This window comes from Lissotriton helveticus, chromosome 10, assembly GCF_964261635.1.
Source record: "Lissotriton helveticus chromosome 10, aLisHel1.1, whole genome shotgun sequence".
Classification (NCBI taxonomy): domain Eukaryota; kingdom Metazoa; phylum Chordata; class Amphibia; order Caudata; family Salamandridae; genus Lissotriton; species Lissotriton helveticus.
Window position 1 is genome coordinate 152,018,204 of NC_136071.1, and position 19,056 is coordinate 152,037,259.

The following is a 19,056-nucleotide window of genomic DNA, read 5'->3' on the forward strand; positions in this document are numbered from 1 at the left end:
TGATTAGACAGAGTGTTTGCCCAAATGGCTGATGGGGTAGCACCTACCTCCTGCGCTCTGGGCGCCACAAAACTGCACAATGGCAAAGATTTCCTTCCAATTGTTATTCGCCCTATCAATGCGAGCGGCAAAAGGCAAGCTTTTAGCCGAGGAGATGGCTAGGCAACACAATTTCTGTTTGGCTCTAAGCGCCAGTTTGACCATTGGACAGTAGCCACAGGCCCTCCATGCTCTTTCCAAAACCTTGCAGGAGTGTTTGAGGTCCCTCAACTCCGAAGTAAACCAAGGCTTCGGGGGGGTTTCTCTCCCCCTCATCCCCTCATCTTCAAGAAGGAGGGGACTAAGATGTGTGATTCATCTCGCCTCCCCCACTGAAGGGTGGGATTGGTAAAGGTGGGCACACTTCTCGTTCTAGCTTGGTTTCACCGCCGATTCTCCAGCCCAAGCTGGGGGGCAGCAATAGGCAGGGGCAGCTTCCAACAGTGGCAGGCCTTTGAAGCTTCCCCTTCGTGGACCCAGCCCATCCTGGGGGAGGAGACATGACAGCTCTCCCCAGGATGGGCTTTGTTTCTGGACCCAGAGAGCGGAGGCTCTCTACCCAGTGGTCCAGAAACCTGTCTGGTGGTGGCAAATGGCAGGCAGCCATTCAGGAACCACATCAGGGCTGGTCGGTTGTCAGGGGGCATCTCCAAGATGCCCTCTGAGTGCACTTTACATTAAATCCCACACTGGCATCAGTGTGGGTTCAATGTGCTGAGAGGTTTTCTACCAAACTTTCCAGTTTTTAGTAAAGCCATTACGGAGCTGTAAAGTTCTTAATGACCAACTCCCAGACCATATACTCTTTATGACTTTCCTACAGTTACAGTGTCTAAGAATGGACTCAGACATTTTAAGGGCACAGGGCTCATGCCACTGTACCCTCACCCGAGAGCTAGTGCACCCTGCTAGAGTCCTGGGTTACCTAAGCCTCAGGCAGAGGGTCTGGCAAACAGGGATGTGGGCCATGTCGAATATCCTCTTTTCCTTGCACAAAAACATGCAGTCTGCAAGGGCAGTGTGTGGTTGTTAGGGTCCAGGGTCTCTAAGGGTGGCACAATAAGTGCCGCAGCCCTTAGAGGCCTTCTCTGGTCACAGAGCCCTTGATACCCATGGTACCTTTTACAAGGGGCTTACCTGTGGCCACCAGTGACGACTCGCCGAGGGAGTGCTGCGGGTGGTGGGGCAGTGGGGGAGGGGCAGGGTGGGGGGTAATAAACTTCGGCATACGGCAGAACGGAGGTAAGTAAATAAATAAAGCAATTTACATTGCGTGTGCTGCATCGCTGAGTTGGCATTGCAGTGCGCAGTTTACTACCCCTACCCTGCCCCTCCCCCGCCCCACCGCCCCGCAGCACTCCCTCGGCGAGCCGACACTGGTGGCCACAGATGTGCCAAATGCGGGTACAAAGATACAATTGTGGGAAAGAACACAGGACCTGGAAACCTGATTGGCAGGGACCTGGGGCACATCAAGTCTGGTTGCATCAAAGATCAGGCAAAAAGTGAGGGGTAACCATGCAAAAGGGGCACTTTCCTACAATTGGCTACTATTAAAAAACAAGAGTATGTCTACATTTGCCTGTCTGCTTTTTTCTTAGGTTGTTAACTCAGGTCCTAATGATCTGCAAAGAAAGTGCCTCAGTAACATGCCTTGGTAAGTACACATTTGTACCCCAATCATTAGGTTTTCTCCTTTTTTACCCAGGCGACCAGGAAACAGAGTGTATGCCAGTTGTTCTGTTGTGAATGAAGTGATATATGCCCTCTCAATCATATTTTCTTTGCAGTAGTACTTTAGAATTGCAGTTTGTGAAAAACATGTTTTAGTACTACTGTAGTACCATAAATATACTACAAAATGCTGTTTGTGAATAGCCCCAAGGCTCTTCAGTTTGATGGAGACATGAGCTACACTTTTGGAGTAAATTTATAAAACGTACCCAAAACTGTAAATTACCTTTGTGAATCAGGTCCATATGGTGACTGGTTTACAAAAAAATTGTAAATATGAACCCATAGAAGTACACCTTGAATGGGTGCAAATGTACAACTTTTTGAAATTAACAAACTTTGGCAGAAGTAGACTTGGAAAGATCCACCCATCTCAGATGTCAAGGCATATTATTGGCGATCAAACACCCAAAAGGTGATGGGACAAATATTTGCTAAAAGTCTAACCAGTGGCAATCACTTGGGGTAGCATTCCAACCCATCGCTTTTCACCTACAGTGCCACAATAAACAGAGGCCCACCTAATGCAAATCAGTACTGAACCTGCTCCTCATGAAAGTAGTCCATCCCAAATCTTTGTCCTCAATCATTCACTTTGCGGCCCGTGCCTATTTACTTAGGAAATTTGAGATTCAACCTCCCCAAATCTCACTGCCCCTGATTCTTAATATAGCCTTAGATGAGGAACTGGGATTCATAGCTTTGTCTTATTCAAGGTTTGTGTGACACACGACGCTACAGTGCGCTTTAAAAAGCACAGCATTCTTTTGAGATGTTAAATCAACGAATGCCCAAAGATCTGTTGCTAGCATGATTCGAAGTAGAATATTGTGATTTACACCGACATTACAACTTTGTCCTTCTCTCTTCTTTTATCTCACGAACAGACTCAGAACAAAGGTAAAAGACTGAAGGAAGGAGCTCACATCAACCGCTCTCTGCTGGCTCTGGGGAATTGCATCACTGCCCTAAGTGAAAAGGGGGGAATTCGCGCCCATTTTGTCAACTTTAGAGACAGTAAACTGACGCGTCTATTGAAGGTATATTGGAGCCTTAAACTGAGTGTGATGAGATCTAGTGGGCTTTATTAAAACTGCTTCTTTAGCTGATTTTTATTTACCTGCCTATGCGTATCACGTTTTTCCAGAGCCATAGTTGCATAGTTGAGGTTATGATTAGCTATTTCTTTCAACAAAAAGTATCTCAAACCTCATAAACATTTTTGCCTGCACCATAAATACAACTAAACATCAATTCAAAAAAGCCAAATAATTCACACATCACCCTTCTCCCCAAGAAACTTATTGCTCTTACTCATAAGCCAATACATTTTAAGCAATCCTTTCCAAGCCACAATAGGAGATAAAATGTAACTGAAAAACTGTGGGGCATATTAGCAATGGCCGTTTTAGTGGCCATTTTCGGCCGCTAAGCGACGATAATTCCATCGTCCTATTACCAAGCTGTCGCTAACACCAGTTAGCGACTGCTTGTAGGCGATAGCGAGCGGTTTGGGGCCCGCTTTGCATGTCAGCGATATTTATCGCTAATGACATGCAAAGTGGGCGTACCCAACCGGTTAGTGACTGAAAGCAGTCGCTAACCTCGCTATTGCCTATTACCAAGAAAGGCAAAGCGATGGAAATATTCGCGCTAAGCACGAATATCGCCAAACGCTAACGCCTGCAAATACCAGTTCTTAGCCATGTTATCCAATGGGAGGTGGATAACATGGCTAACAGAATTTGCACGCTAATGCGTGAACACCGCTGGTTTTCCAGCGATATTCACGCTAACGCCTGCAATATTATCGCTTTTGAGATAAAAGTTGGTAATAGGACGTTCTCTCAGCGATAATATTGGGCGAAGCGCAGCATTAAAAAAACTAACGTTAAGCTCAGTTAGCGATAAATATCGCTAACTTTTGGTAATATGCCCCTGTGTGTGCCTTGAAAAGAACATTATTTACAGGCATTAAACAATCAAGCTAGCCTGCCGTCTATTGACGTGAATCACCCCCACTCGCGTTTGTCAGGGGTGAGGTGTGTCGCAGCGGCCAGGGTGGCTGACTCCGGAGCACGTGGCTCACAGTTTGATCCCCGGTTCCGGCAGCAGCTCAGCACGATGTGACTCTGGGCAATAGCTCACTTAATTTTCCTGACGCCCCCAGCTCCTTGAGACCCTTAGAGGTGATTAGTTCGCCCTTGACAAATGCCAGTTCATTATTAACATTATTATTTTGTCATGGTACCAGGCAAGACGTGCTAGATAAATGGCAGGTAGAAGCCCAATGCAGGATCTTCGTTGATAGTCAACACTAAAATAATACTACAGTGTGCAGGATGCCCAAGCACTTTTTACATAATACTTTTATTATTTTCCATTTAAAAATGCTGTTTTGGTACCATTTAACCCTTTCTGTGCCAAGGACGTAACGGTTACGTCCTCTGCCATGGTGGCCGTATGTGGAGGACATAACCGTTACTTACTCTGTGCAGGTCCAGGAAATACCTCTGCTGTATACAGCAGTTGGATTTCATTGTCTTTTTTTCCAGCCTCAGGAGCAGGGGAAGTACAACCCCTGCCATTTGTATTGGAAGACCTGGGAAATACCGGGTGGAAGGAAGTTTGTGGCTCCCTGCAGATTCCAGAATCTCTCATCACAGAAATATGAGTTTTTTCATAGTCAAAGTTTGAGGTTTGCAAGGCATTCTGGGTAATAAAACGTGGTGACATTTACACAACTCAACCCACCCTAGATAACCTCTGGTTGGCTAGGTTTCTCTGGGTGTTGGCTCAGGTAGGGTCCAAAATCTAAGGCAACAAAAATGTTTGAACAAATGTTATTTTCAATATTCTAGGCCCAGGGAGCCTTCACCTGCATGGTTGGATCCAGGAGCTCCGACAAGGCCCAAGGGCATCTGGGCTCCGTCCTCCAGCCTTCTTCACCGCCAAGGTCCAAGGTGGCTATAGGCTCCGGGTCGGAGCTCCGTTAGGGCCCTCCTCGTAGTCTGAGGCCCAGCTGGGGCTCCGAGTATCCGGGCCGCAAGGTCCCCTGAGTTCGGCCATTTGGTCGCACGTCATGCTTTCTACTAGGGTTGGCCAGGGGTGACTAGATGGCGGGGCAGCCCTCTGTCACTCGGTGCACACAGATTACATGAAAGGAGGGTAGCCTTTCTCCGGGTTACTAGGGACAGGGTATCCAGACCCACTTGTGGTCTGGGGGTTGTCAGTCAGTGACCAGATGGCTCAAGACCAGTTCGCTAGCAAGCCCTGATGTGGAGTGGCCCCTATCCTGATCACCGCCCTCAGTGGTGCCACGAGACAGAGTGCCCAGGATGGGGTTCTATGAGCAAAGGAAGGCCTCCCATGTGCAGCCAGGTCCAGGATCTTTGACCGGAGCCTCCGGGATGGGCATTCCCACCCTGGGCTCCATCGTCCAGCCTGCCCCACTGCCAAGGGTCTGGGATGGGGTACATTGGAACTGAGGAAGTTTCCCCTGCTTGGCTTAGTTCTGAAGCTCTGACTGGGGCCTGGCAGGCCCTGGGATGGGTTCCCCCCATCCTAGGCGCTGTCTTCTGGCCCACCGCATGGCCAAGCCCCTGGGATGGGCTCCGGCAGGCCCGAGAAGGCCTCTCCTGCTAGGCCAGGTCCAGGAGCTCTGACAACTCCATCTTCCAGCCTGCCACCCTGCCAAGTGCCCAGGATGTTAGTTCATCAGACCCAGGGTGGCTACCCCTGCTTGGCCTGGTTCAGAAGCTCTCACCAGGGCCGTGGTAGGCCACCACCAATCTAGGCCCTGTCTTCCAACTCACCGCATGGCCAAGCCCCTGGGATAGGCTCCCATGGGCCCAGGAAAGCCCCCAGCGCTCTGACCAGGCCCCAGGGGCCGCCAGGTCTCAGGGCAGATTCCCCAGTCCTGGGCTCTGTCCTCCATCCGGCCATACTGCCAAATACCCTGGAGGTCCTGGTGGGAGCTCTATGGCTTCCCTGTGCCAGGGCTCCAGGAGACAAGGTGCATTTGCTCCTTCGGTTCCCTCTCTCACTCGGTGCGCATGGATGACAAGAATGGGGGTAGCCTTCTTCTAGATTACTAGGGACAGGGTACTCCGGACCCCCTTAGGAATAGTGTTTCTCAGCCAGTGACCAGCTGGCCCAGGACCAGCCCACCTCCATCCTGGGCTTTGTCCTTGGGCCCCCTTAATGCCAGACACCCTGGACAGGGTTCCACGGGCCTGGGGAGGCTTCCCCAGCTGGGAAGGTCCAGGAGCTCCAACCGTGGCCCCGGTGGGCCCTGGGACGGATAACCCCCATCCTAGACTCCGTCCTCTGGCCCACCGTGTGACAAAGTGTTCTGGATGGGTTCTGGAGGCCTTCCCTGCGCTGGCCCTGGAGCTCTGACTGGGCCCGGGGCCCCACTTGGCACCGGGGCGGGTGCTCCTACCCTGGGCTTTGTCCCCCAGCCTGCCTCATGGGCAAGGTCCTGGGTCCGGGGTCCACCAGGCCCAGGGAGGACTCACCCGCGCTGCCTACATGTTAAGGTGCCTTTGGGCCCCGGGTCGGAGGTCTGTCGGGGCCCTCCTCCCAGCCCCGTGCCTGAGGCCCAGGTGGGGTTCAGAACTCCCGGAAAGTCCAGATGAGGGCTTTGTTGCTTCCATAAGTGAAGGCAAAGCTCTAGTATTTGAGGGCATTTGTGCTGGTGGTTCCCTCTGTCGCTCGACCTTCCTCTGGATTATTTGGGACAGGGTATTGCAGACTCTCATTTGGTCCAGCAGTTCTCAGCCAGGTGCTACCAGGGCCTGGGCTGTTGGGGCCCCCAGGGGCTTGGGTCAGCGCCTGCCTCCCAGACCTGCCTGATGGGCCTTTCCACTGAGCCTGCCTTCCCTGAGAGCAGGCAGGCAGGAACATGAAGTTGCCATCCCAGCGGCCCTGGAAGTCCCAATAAGGGATCATTGGGGAGAGGAGTTGGCCTAACGGCTAGGGCCCTCGACCTCGGACCTGGGGATCTGGTTTCGAGTCTCTGTAACGATGCCAAAACCTCCTGTGATTCTGGGCAAATCACTTAATCTCCCTGTGCCTAAAATGAATGTGTGTCTTCATGTAACGTAACTGGTGCTATGTAAAGCGCTCTGATACCTGATTTGGTTCGGGTCTAGTTCGCGCTATAAAAAACTGCAAAAAAAAAAATTGGATTCCTTAAGCCCAGGCAGGGCCCTAGGAAGTTGGGTGTGTTTGTTCCGGGGTCCCCTCTGTCCTTCCGTGCTCATGGATTATGAGAAAGGCGGGTAGCCTTCCTCTGGATTACTAGGGATAGGGTACTCTAGTCCCCCTTGGGGTCTGGCAGTTCTCAGCCAGTGACCAGCTGTCCCAAGACCGGCCCACCTCCATCCTGGGCTCTGTCCTCAGGCCCCCTGCATGCCAGGTCACCTGGGACAGGGTTCCGTGTGCCCGAGGAGGCTTTCCCTGCTTGCCTGGGTCCAGGACCTCCAACTGGGGCCACTGGGTACTTCCTATCCTGGCTCTGCCTTCGGATCACCGTTTGGCAAAGCACCCAGGACAGGGTTCTGCAGGCCCAGGGAGGCCTTCTCTGTGTGTCCGGGCTCTGGAGCTCCGACCAGGACCTGGGACCCGCTGGGCATCGGGGCAGGCGCTCCCATCCTGGGCTCCGTCTCCCGGGCTGACCCATGGCCAAGGTCCAGGGTCCGGGGTTCACCATGCCCGGGAAGGTCTTCCCCGCTTCGCCTGCATGTTAAGGTGCCTTCAGGCCTGGAGAGATGCCCGTTGGGGCAACCTTGGGCCCCTGTCCCCTTCATTGGAGGCTAAGCTTTCCAATGGCACTACCAGATGTTCGAGTCACCCTGGAAGCTCCGAAGAGGGATCATTTCCCATCCGATTCCAGCCAGGGCTCCAGAAGGCTGGGCGCGTTCACACCTTTGGAACCCTGTGTCACTCAATGCGCATGGATTACAAGAAAGGGAGTTCTTTTCCCTCCGGATTACTAGGGAGACTGTGTCTCGGACCCCCTTGAGGTCTGGCCATTCTGAGTTATTCAAAGCCAGGACCTGGGGCCTGCCCAGAGTGAACCCCAGGGGTCTGGGGCCGCACCTGCCTCTCAGCCCTTTCGGATGGGCGTTTCCTCAGAGCCTGTCTTGCCTGGGAGCATGCAGGGATGTGAAGCTGGGAGGACCCATCCAGCTCTCCTGGTACTCCAATCAATTGGGCACACTTAGTCTGTTTACGGATGGACTGCTTGGCCAGCCTTAGCTGTTATTTCAAGCAAAGAGCTTCCATCATACCAGGGACTGTCTAACTAGAGGGCCTGCAACTTTGGCAGAGGCCCTTCCCCTACCCAGTAGAGTGAAGGCAGAGCAGCCATGGCAGATTGCACCCCTTCCGGTGATCTGACCAGGGTGGAAGGGGTCGGGTGGTGCCAGGTCTTGGGCAGGCCACCTGGTGGTCAGATTCCCCATGTGCCACACTGACACCCTCCTTCGCCCAGTGCATTTCCTCAGCAGCTCGGACTGACTGCTCCGTGGGGTGTCACTGAACCCTGTCTCGCTGAGGCTGAGTCTCGGCCCGACTCTCCCTTCAACAGAGACGGTTGGGCCTGCCGGTTACCGTGGGAGGGCTTCCCCAGCAGGCTCCAGAGGGGTGCTAAGGTTTCATTTCAAGGATTATATAAATATTTTTGATTCTAAAACAAATCAGAGGTGTATTTGCTTCCTTCTCTCTCCAATATCACTATAACACAATATATTGCCATTGTGCTCATATACATGAGATTGAGATTACTTCATTAAGTGTCCACAGGAGCCTTTGTCATTTGATAATAAGTTTATTAACCTGGTTCTGTGTGAGTAGGGTTCCCTTGTTCCTGTCCTACTGGATGCAGGGATATGGGCATGTTTACTGGCAGGGCGAGATGATGGATGGACCCCCTGCACAAGTCACTAGGAGGCAAGCAGCCCCGGGAAGGAGCCGCTTGAGCAACGGCCTCAGAGTGCATGGCTACTCCTGTCATAGGTGGACTGCTGTGTGACTGGGTCCTGCAATTGGTCATCCTGGGCCATCTGGTCACTGGGTCATCTTTGGCCATCTGATCACCATGCTGCACAACTGAATGGCCGTCCAGGCTAACTCCAACTTTTGTTCTCCCCTCAGGGTTCTGTAAGCCCCCTTCCTCTTCCCCAGGGCTTAGCACAGGGCACGGAAAAGGCCTGGCAACAAAGGGGTTAAATATTTGTCTTTAGATTTATTTGTTTAATGCTTTTTTTGGAAGGTGCTTAACTGTCCCATAATAGCCACTTCAGACCATTGTATATGAGGTAACATATATAGGAAGAAAGGGGAGAGGCAAATAAAAATCACAGAAAGCAAACATTGAGGTATGGACAAGTAAATGTAATAAGGTAGATTTTAGTTCAGTATCATTTGAAAGGACTAAAGATCACTGAGTGAATGCTTATTAGGAACATTGCAGCCAGAAACTTATTTTGCAAACCTACTTATGTGTTAATATGTTGGTTCACGCTGTAAGGAACTGTAGTGAGTCTCAGACCACCCTGCCTAATCAATATTAAATCGGCAGATTGCAATTTACAGCTCACTACAGTTGGCTCCCATAATGTGATTGTTTTTCAAAAATCAAAACTTTTTATCTGTTAAAACAGCCTGATTTCCTGATAGAAAATAGGGTGGCTTAGAAAGGGTTTTATGTTTTTTTAAGTTTTACAGAGGATTGGCAGGGTGGCATTAGCAGTCTAAACCTGCTCTACCAGTCTGCAGTGGCAGGCTGAGAGACATGTTTTACTTTGTCTCACTCACGGTGACACAATAAGTGCTGCAGCAAATGATCAACACTTTAACCTACAGGCCCTGGTTACACCCCGTACCATATACTAGGGACTTATAAGTAAGTTAACTTATGCCATTAGATATAAGCCAATTAATCAAACACTATTAAGGATCAGGGCACAGGCAATGAGGTTCTGTCTAGCTGCCACAGTGCACTCTCAGAGATGAAAAAAGCAGCAGCATCAATTCAAAACTTTGGAAGTTATCAAACAAAATGAGGGTGGGCCCGGTTCACAAAGGTAAACTTAGGGACCGATTCTGATGTTGGACGCACTCAGGTCCGTCCGACATCAGTCTGGAGTCGTAACCGACCGACCTGCTGTAATCGGTTACGGCCCTACTAGTACGATGCGACCGAACCCTGTTCGGTCGCATTCGTATGCTTCACAATGGAAGCATGCATTCCGAGCGGAATGCATGCCTGCATTGTGTAAATCAGGGGTGCAGTTTATCCCTTCACCCTGTGGCCGGCACCCCAAGGTGCCTGCCACCGGGTGCAGGGATCAATAGAGGGGCACCATTTGGCGGCATCGCACCCATGGGGCCCCCCAGAGACAGTTTCTGACTTCCAGTGAAAAACTGCCATCGTACTTCCTCGGTCGTAAAGAAGCGACCGGGGGAGTACTGAAGGATTTCCAGATGGCAGTCGGGCTCTCTGAGCCCGTCGTAAACCATCCAAAAATCCGAGTCGGATTCCATTCTGATTGAGCCCATTGGAATGGCTCAGTCAGAAAGGAATCTGCCCGACACTTTCCGATTTGGTCGGAAGGGCTCCGAACATGGTTTCGAGCCCTTCTGACCGGAATCAGAATCGGCCCCTTAGACGTTTGGTCTAACTTTTACCAAATGTCTAAGTTTGCGACTTTGAGAATTCACAACACTGGCGTAACGAAAAGTGAGGGGGGCTCCCTGCACGGTACTTAGGGAGGCCCCCTCCGGGCTCAATCAGGAGCTCTCCCGGCCAGAGTTCAGTGCCAAGGAGGCCCCCTTGGAGCTAGGGGCCCCCCGCACCGCGTGGGCTGCGGGGGCCTGTGTTACGCCCCTGATTCACAAAGGGCATTTATGAGTACTATCTTTATGTCTACACTCAGGCCGGATCACCCCCCTTCCTCACAGGAAACCATTGCTGAAAAAAACTCAGTGCAAAGTCTAACACCTACCTAAATTGCATCTGTTCTCTTCCTACTCTGCTTACGGTGACTCTGCCACTGATGACTGTGTTGACAGTTTGCACCAACACCAAAGGTGACTTAGTCTGTATAGTGCGATTAGAAATTTAGTGCACTCATTCGCTCTGCTGCCAAATGAGTATCTTTCTTTAAATCAGTTCAACCCTTCCCTTGCAAAAGCGGTCTCCAACTCCATGCCTTGCTCCTCTTCAGGTCAACTGGATCTTTGCCACCATTTTAGAATGGAGCATAAGTCATTATCAAATTTTCAACACCACTTCTTATGTTCAGACAATATTGAGAGTTTAGATGAATTTTTAAATCTTTATTTATCGTTTTAGGTTTAGTAATTTGGGTTGTAATCTCTATTCCGATTTGAAAAGTAGATACATTCGTTTGCAGAAATATCGAGAAAAATAATGGTTAATAACAATCAGAAAAATATTGCTGCATGTACCATAAAGGAAAATTACCTAAGTTCCTTTTCTACTCTAATAGATCCTAACCTACTTGAACCCATTAAGCGTCCATTTCAGAAAATAGCAAGAATTTTAAGGAGCATTTAGAATCAAATTTAAATTTTAGCTGAACTTCTCATAAAGAGCAATTCTGGAAAACTCATCGGAATCTTTTATCTCAATTTGAAGTACTCACAGCAGTAGCTGTATTCTCAAAGGAATCTAGAATACACCATCAGCACTACCTCACAGTGTAAAAGGTCAACATAAGAAAAAAGATAGTCACAGACCAATTAGTCTGGACCAGTCTGAACAGCATAAAGCTCTTAGCATGTACTCTGGGGAAAGGGTAGTGGAAGAGCTCTGAAGTCTCCTAACTAGCGACATGTATATTAAACACAAAATCTTACATATACTTCTTCTTTGGTGTTAGTTCATCCGTGTCCAATAATGAAATAATCGTTCAATGGTCGGCTTCGTCCTTTTTCATTCGACATAACATACGAAGACGGCAAAACATTATCTACAAGCAGTCAAGTTGCAAATGTTCATCTATGTTATTTTCACGTCAAGTTCCCAACGAGTACCCTGCAGCTTACTCTATTAGCTATTCAGAACTCCACTGGATGACAATCAAGTAGTGTAAAGCAGAAACATTCTAGTTGTAATTTCTACAGAATAATATCATGAGCTGCGCATTTTCCTGCATACACTATTGTTTTAATATACTGTTGGTATTTATTAGAATGAATAAGTGCCAACTAAAATCTAACCAATTTATGACATGTCTAATGAAGGTAATATGAATTATTCATTTAATACTGCACTGTGAAACATCCTTCTAAAATGTGCATTTATTTCAGAAAAGTTCAAATAAAAGCAATGCAGAAAAATAGAGAATAACTGAGGCCTAGAATGGATGCTTACTACAAAAAAAATCAGGTTAAAAATGCTACACGTTAATTTTCCCGTTTAGTGAAAGGCACTTTTTCATTTCTTTGGGCATTGGCTATGTTACTATTTTTACAAACTAATCACATATTTCTAAGCTAATTTTACTTTTTTATCAGCTCTCTACACATTATCACTGATCAGACTTGAGTTTAATTTAACATCAATGGACATAGAATGTAAAAAAGACATAGTGAAGCTATACCACTGTGTGAACAAGGCTAGCCCGTGTACCCTAAGGGAAGCACTTCAAACACTCTTCATGGATCAAACCAGTCGATGGGCCAGGTACCTTGCTTCAGCCAATAAAACACTATGCCTGACAACTGATCAAATATTAAATCTGCCAACAGTTAGCCTAAAAAACCTTTTAAAAAAACAGGGAAAGACCATCTCAAGGCTCCGGGACATAGATACGATCAGAGTTATTCGTGGCGCTGAGGGCCTCGCAAAATCACATGAAGCCACTCAATGCCAACCATACCTGAATGCCGGCCTGGGAAGATATCCTCTTCAAAATATCTTGAAGACCAGGCTGCTAACCCTACCAATAAAGAACTATAGGGCTCATTAGTCAACAATACCAACTAGAAATAGAGGATGTCAACTGTGTTAATACCACACAGAATCAGCAGAGCATATAATCTGTTGTTGCCCAGCCTTGGTAAGCCCGAGGCGCAAATACTTAAGGGCAATATTTAATCTTAATAAAGTAAGAACATGCAAGGAGGCCTTAACGCACATTTATACCACAACAGTGCCAATGGAATTGGCACGTGCCGGGAAGTTCTTTGCCACTGCTGGACAGATTTTATGTCAAACACAAAGTCCATAAAAATAACAGCTTAACTACAATCCGTACGCCGATGAGCATCTATAGTATCAATAGCGATGCCTCACTAATTCCTATGGTCATGAACATTGCCACCTTAATTGAACAGACAAATAAACAAAGTATTTCATGGCCACCGGTGATTCGGTACCAAGCTTGATACGCTAAGATGATCTGACATTAGGGCACCGATTGTCCATTCCGATGCATATGTACATGTTTTTATGCGTTTTTTTTTACTTTCTCTTTTTCTTTTTCTTTTAAATCTCTTTGCACTTTAAATGTTTTTCTTAAAACGTTTACCTTTTATCAATTTACTGTTTTTTTACCATGATCGTAATATGCTTCGCTTTTGTAAATGATTTTAGGTAATCATACAATAAAGTATTCATTCATTCATTCATTCATTAATCACTGTCTGCATGATCCAAAATGAGGTCTCAGAGAAGTTAAAAACTGTGTTTTTGAACTATACTTCATAAATCTGCCCATAGTTTTCTGCTTGACAAATTCACCTCTTGAAAGACACTAGCCAAAACAGGTGATTTTTACTGGAACTCTCAAAATGTTATATTTTGATATTTTTTTGTTCTCCTACTTAATGAACACATTTTGATTTTAGGATTCCTTAGAAGGAAATAGTAAGACTGTTATGATTGCCCACATCAGTCCTGCTAGCACCTCTTTTGAAGAATCCCGAACTACACTGATCTACGCGTACAGAGCAAAGAACATCAAGACAAGGGTAAGTGAGAAAAACATAAATCATCTTTATTTGAAGACATTAGGATTTAACTGGGCATTCCTGTTTCAGTTTATTTTTTAATTATAGTGGGAATTTTCCAGTGCTTTTCAAAATTCTCAAAATAAGCGGTTATCAGTGTTTATACATTTTGATGCCACAAAAAAGATGCTGAGACCATGTTTTTCCATTGGTCACAAAACAACTTATTACAGTACATGTATATGACTTTGTCACACCAATACTGCAAGATATATGAAGTTTCATATTACCAATTATAGGCAATATATATATGCAAGTTATATACTTTGATACATTTTTGATTGACAGTTTGATTAGTTCAGCCTACACAAACTTGCAAGTCTTGCGACTATATGCTTGGTTCTAGTCCGTAGAAACACAGTAAGGATTCCCTGCCTTCAGGCATCGAAAGGGTGGTTTGCCTCAAGATCACTGCCAGTGATCTGGTGCCTTTTTTCCCCCAGATTCTCAATAGGCATTTATATGTTTTGTCTCACAGCATACCATAATTTTACCTTGATCAGGCATGGCAGGGGCATGGAATGAAGACATTGTAGAGGGGGTTTGTGAAAAGCAATGCTTTTTTCCCATTGAGGAGGGCTTTTCAGAGGCCATTGACACTTCTATATAGTGGGATGTCAGGAATGCCTTGAACCCATAGGACAGGATACTCATGCAATAGCACAGCTTGAACCTCCATATCGAGGTGCTTGGGGAACCTTAGAAGCCCAAGGACCTCCATCACCTACTGGATACTGTAAAGTTAAATGAAAACACGACACTATGTGTCACATTTATGCTTTTGATTTATTGAGGGAAATGTGTAATCCCCAAATCTTTACCTCTAAAGTGGATTATTGCAACCAGAATGTTGTGGATTGGTGAAAAGTCCAATAATAGACACAGATGATGGGGCAGGTTCAACAGGGCATCATGATTCGGATTCAGGTGAGGATCCCAGACCTATTAGACCCTGCAACATGGATGCAGGGCTCAAATGGCATGCAAAGGACGGCAAGGGTTCGAGAGGACATCTGGCTAAGAAAGCTTTTGACTTGTAGGATCTGGACGAAAATATACCACCCAGGTCGTGCAGTAAGCCTCAGTGGAGCAGGTGGCAGAGTACGTGGTAAGCAGGTGTGTAAACCAACTATAAAAAGGTCAGAGAAAACAATAAATAAAAAAATAAACAGCAAAATGGCTACATTCTTGGCAAAATGTGTGAACGGCCCTAAGAAGAGGATTAACCAATCTTTGCTGGCATGCCAATATGTAATACTGAATATAGCATGGTCACTTGCCAAGATATAATGGCAAAGAAGGCCAAGGATTCAGGAAAACTGATTTTCCTCGATATGCTGTTGGGGTGTGGGTATGAGCCATATGCTTCTTAGGTAGGCTTTCCTATTTTCAGTTTCTATTTGTTGTGACTTCATTGTTTTCAAAAATTTGAAAAAACAGTGATTATCAATGTTCATTCTAATCATGGGGCGGGGATCTTCCAGTGCTAAAAAATTAAATTTCCTTCCTACCCCTCATCCATTCCTATTGTCAATTATTCCTACAATCTATTCTGTTCCTAATACCTTATTTGAACCCTTTCATTGAAGTTGCTCTTTAAAGTGACCATACCTTATCTCTCACAACTGCCTGTCTGTGTGAGTTTCCAGTATTCAAATCTCTTTCCAGTAGTCAGTCCCACCCCATGTAAAAGATGTGCATGAATGGAGATGTGTTTGGTCTCCATCAAGATTTGATTGTAGTAGATAAAAGTTTAATGGTGGGTATTTAACACACTTTCCTTCTCCTCTGTTGTTCAGAGAAGTGGCAATGATTTGCTGATTGAAGATTTTTTACTTAGGACATAGGATATACACAGTGGGTCTGAAGGTAGCCCATGATATCCGCCCCCTCTTCCTTAAGAAGGACCCCCCGGACCTGACTGTTGTTACAACGGGACGTGTTTTCTAAGTCCTCCGCATGTGCCTGCAGGTCCACTTGTTGATCTTTCAGGCGGATGACTTCTTGCTCGAGCTGCTCGATCTCGTTGCTCCTGGCTTGATCTGCCTCTTCGATAGATGCTACGCGCTCACCGAGACCGTCCACCTCCCTCCTGATCTCTCTGACCTGCCCAGCGACCTCCTGCTTCAGCGTTTGAAAATCTTCGTGGAGGGAATTGAACAAGGTCTCCATGAAGGATTTAGTGATAGGCATCTCGCCATCGCTGGGTTAAATGCTTTGCTTTGATGCCCCTGGGGAGGGCGGCCCTCTGTCCCCTTTTGGTGGGCCCTTGCTGAGCGTCTCTGGGAGTGTGCGGTCACCCTTTTTCCATTGGACTGCCATGCCTTGCTTCCTGCTTGTGTCTGTATTGTTCACGCTGGTGCCACTCCTCTCAGGCGATCGCCCTGGTGGTCTCCCACCACCCCTGTCTTCCGCCCCTTTGAACAACACAGCACCCCCAGGGGGGATGGCTTCTTCCGTTCAAACACACTAGAGATGAGGCGTCTCACTCCGCTCCCGTGGATATCCCTGTTGTGGTGTTCTCTTCCCCCGCAACACCGGCGAGAAGCTTGGGGCGTTCTTGGTTGGGTACTCTTCCACCTGGCCTTCTCCTCTTGTGTCCCTCTTCCAGGATCACCCCGGCCCCCTCGCTGCGCTATGTTCGGTCCACGAATGACGCGGGCTACCAGGTGCGAGTCCCTGGGCGTGTCTTGTGCAGGTCTTCTCCTCCCAGCTCGGGCACTTGTGGCACCTAAATGTTGCCTGGGCTGCCTCAGGGCCCTCACTGCCCGACCCCGACCTCCGTGTCTGCCTCCTGTGACGCTGTAGGGATGGTGACCAAGCCTGTGCACCGGCCCCCGGTCTGCTGTCGTACCTGTAGCCAGCTGCGTGTCTTGCCCGCAGTCCCGGAGGTAATGCCCTTTTCAGGCTCCGTAGGGTCTCCTCTGTGCCTCACGCCGCTGCCTCTCCTCAAAATGGCGTCTGATGCCCCCCCGGGGCTGCCTCCATTCACCGACTGGCCCTCCGACTCCCGGTCCCCCTGCCGGGCATCTGGTGGTGTTATGGGGGTGGTGGAGTCGTCTGCTACAGGAGGAATCCGAATCGTGTGTGGCCGCAGGCCCTCGGCCCGAGCTTAATTTCCCCACATGGGCCCGCTCGCCTCTCACAGGCCCCGGGGTCGGCGGCTTCCTCTCGCCGCGATCCCCGGTGTCTCTGCGGCCTCTAGCGGGGTCTCGCGAGCTGTCTGTGCCTCCCCCGACATCTGTGCTGAGCCCGGTGCCCCAGGACCTCTCTGTCGGGTCTCCTTTTCACTCCCTGCCCGAGTGAAATAATTGCGGGCCAATTCGCGGGCAAATTGCAGGTGGGGGCGCCGCGTGTCTTTACCGGCTCTCTCCCGCCAGGCGCTCTTCACATCAGCAGTCTTGTAGTGCCCCCAACTCCCCCGCCCACTATACAGCCCCGGGGGGGGGGAGCTCACCTGCGGGGCGGCCTACGGGAGGATCCGGGCCGCTCCTGGGGCCGGCAGCCGCCCGCGCCACCATCTTGTCCGCGCTTTCGGTGCCGCGGCCCAACCACCATTCCCATGCCACGGGGCACCGGCGTCTGCCCGCCTCTGCTGTCTGTCTCTCTGTTGCCGCCGACGGCCACGGAAGCCGCCCGCACCTCTCCCAGCGGCAGCTCTGAGCATCGGGACCCCGGAGCCTCTCTGCTCGGCCCCTCCGCAGGACTCACCCGGGGTTCAGAGCATCGGTGCCATTATGCGGTCAGGAGCGGCTATAGGTTTCGCTCGTCTGCGCTGTCCTCCCCTGGAAGGCGCCTCCCCCAGCAGCTCTACAGCCGCGGACGCCAACTCTCCCCACCCTCGGTGCAGCTCCGTCGGGGGGACAGCGCACACTTAGCGGCCTGCGGGAAGATCCGGGACCTCACAGGATCTGCATCCGCCTACCAACAAACAAAGAGGAAGAGTTCTCCCAATTAATTTTAGGTCCAGAGGGGGGAGATAAAGGTAAACTAAACAGAAAGGGTACCTCTAGAAAGACCTATATTTCTTTTTTCAAGGAATGAATCCTAATAACATTCACAGGAGGAGGATGCTAAAGAAGGAACCAGAACTTTAAAGTATTATCAAAACATATTTTTATTTATTTTTTTATATAAAAATTAATTTGAAAATATTCGTGCATTTATACATTTCATTTTATCATATAAAATACTTAACAAAAGTTCATCAACATTCATAATACAATTTATATAATAAAAATAGAAATATAGTGCGGATTTGAGAAAGTAAGAAGAAAGATACCCCTAACAATTTAGTATGTTCCTAACATACATACAAGCATTCTTACATACCAGTCATACCTTTGCAGTAGTATAATACCATACCTAACAACATAAATACAGGAACTAAACACAATGAGACAAAACCCAAAGGTGTACTGGATGGTTTACAGTTGGGAACTAGATTTAACAGTTCTGCCAATTAATCATTGGTCTGTGTGTCATTGACCAGTCTATATCCAGATTGTGGATGTACGGCCGACGTACGTTTCGGTGATGATGTCACCTTCCTCAGGGCCAGGAAAAACATATAATAGACTGACATATATACATAATCTGTACACAAGTTAAAAGGACAGGGGCATTGCAAAGGTCTCTCTGTTGCCGCCGACGGCCACGGAAGCCGCCCGCACCTCTCCCAGCGGCAGCTCTGAGCATCGGGACCCCGGAGCCTCTCTGCTCGGCCCCTCCGCAGGACTCATCCGGGGTTCAGAGCATCGGTGCCATTATGCGGTCAGGAGCGGCTATAGGTTTCGCTCGTCTGCGCTGTCCTCCCCTGGAAGGCGCCTCCCCCAGCAGCTATTCAGCCGCGGACGCCAACTCTCCCCACCCTCGGTGCAGCTCCGTCGGGGGGACAGCGCACACTTAGCGGCCTGCGGGAAGATCCGGGACCTTACAGGATCTGCATCCGCCTACGCCGTCATCTTGGCCACGCCCCATTGCCTGTAAAATTTGAGGTCGTTTTAGGCATGGGTGAGGAATGGGAGGGGTCACTGTACCCTTTAGAACAACAACTAGACATTTCTGTGGAGCAATTGGACTGGTATGAGGATCTTGGGGGAAGCCAGTGGGCTGGACACATCTCTTGATACTTGTATGCTCTCTCAACCTAGTGTGGCTTGGGAGGAGGGGGCATCTTATGCCATGGTGGTGAGGAGGACAGCAGAGGTCCTTGGCCTGGAGCTGCCCTCTGTC

At 48.7% G+C, this 19,056-nt stretch overlaps 1 protein-coding gene across 8 annotated transcripts in view; it reads left to right on the forward strand.

Moving 5' to 3' along the window:
• Window positions 1-19,056, forward strand: part of LOC144786046 (kinesin-like protein KIF19) — a 1,675,385-nt gene that overhangs the window by 845,467 nt on the left and 810,862 nt on the right. For all 8 annotated transcript variants that reach the window (XM_078664980.1, XM_078664979.1, XM_078664981.1 and 5 more), the window contains 2 exons: window positions 2,661-2,813; window positions 13,660-13,782. In XM_078664980.1, coding sequence (XP_078521106.1) covers window positions 2,661-2,813; window positions 13,660-13,782 — 276 coding nt within the window. The remainder of the gene's footprint in view (window positions 1-2,660; window positions 2,814-13,659; window positions 13,783-19,056) is intronic.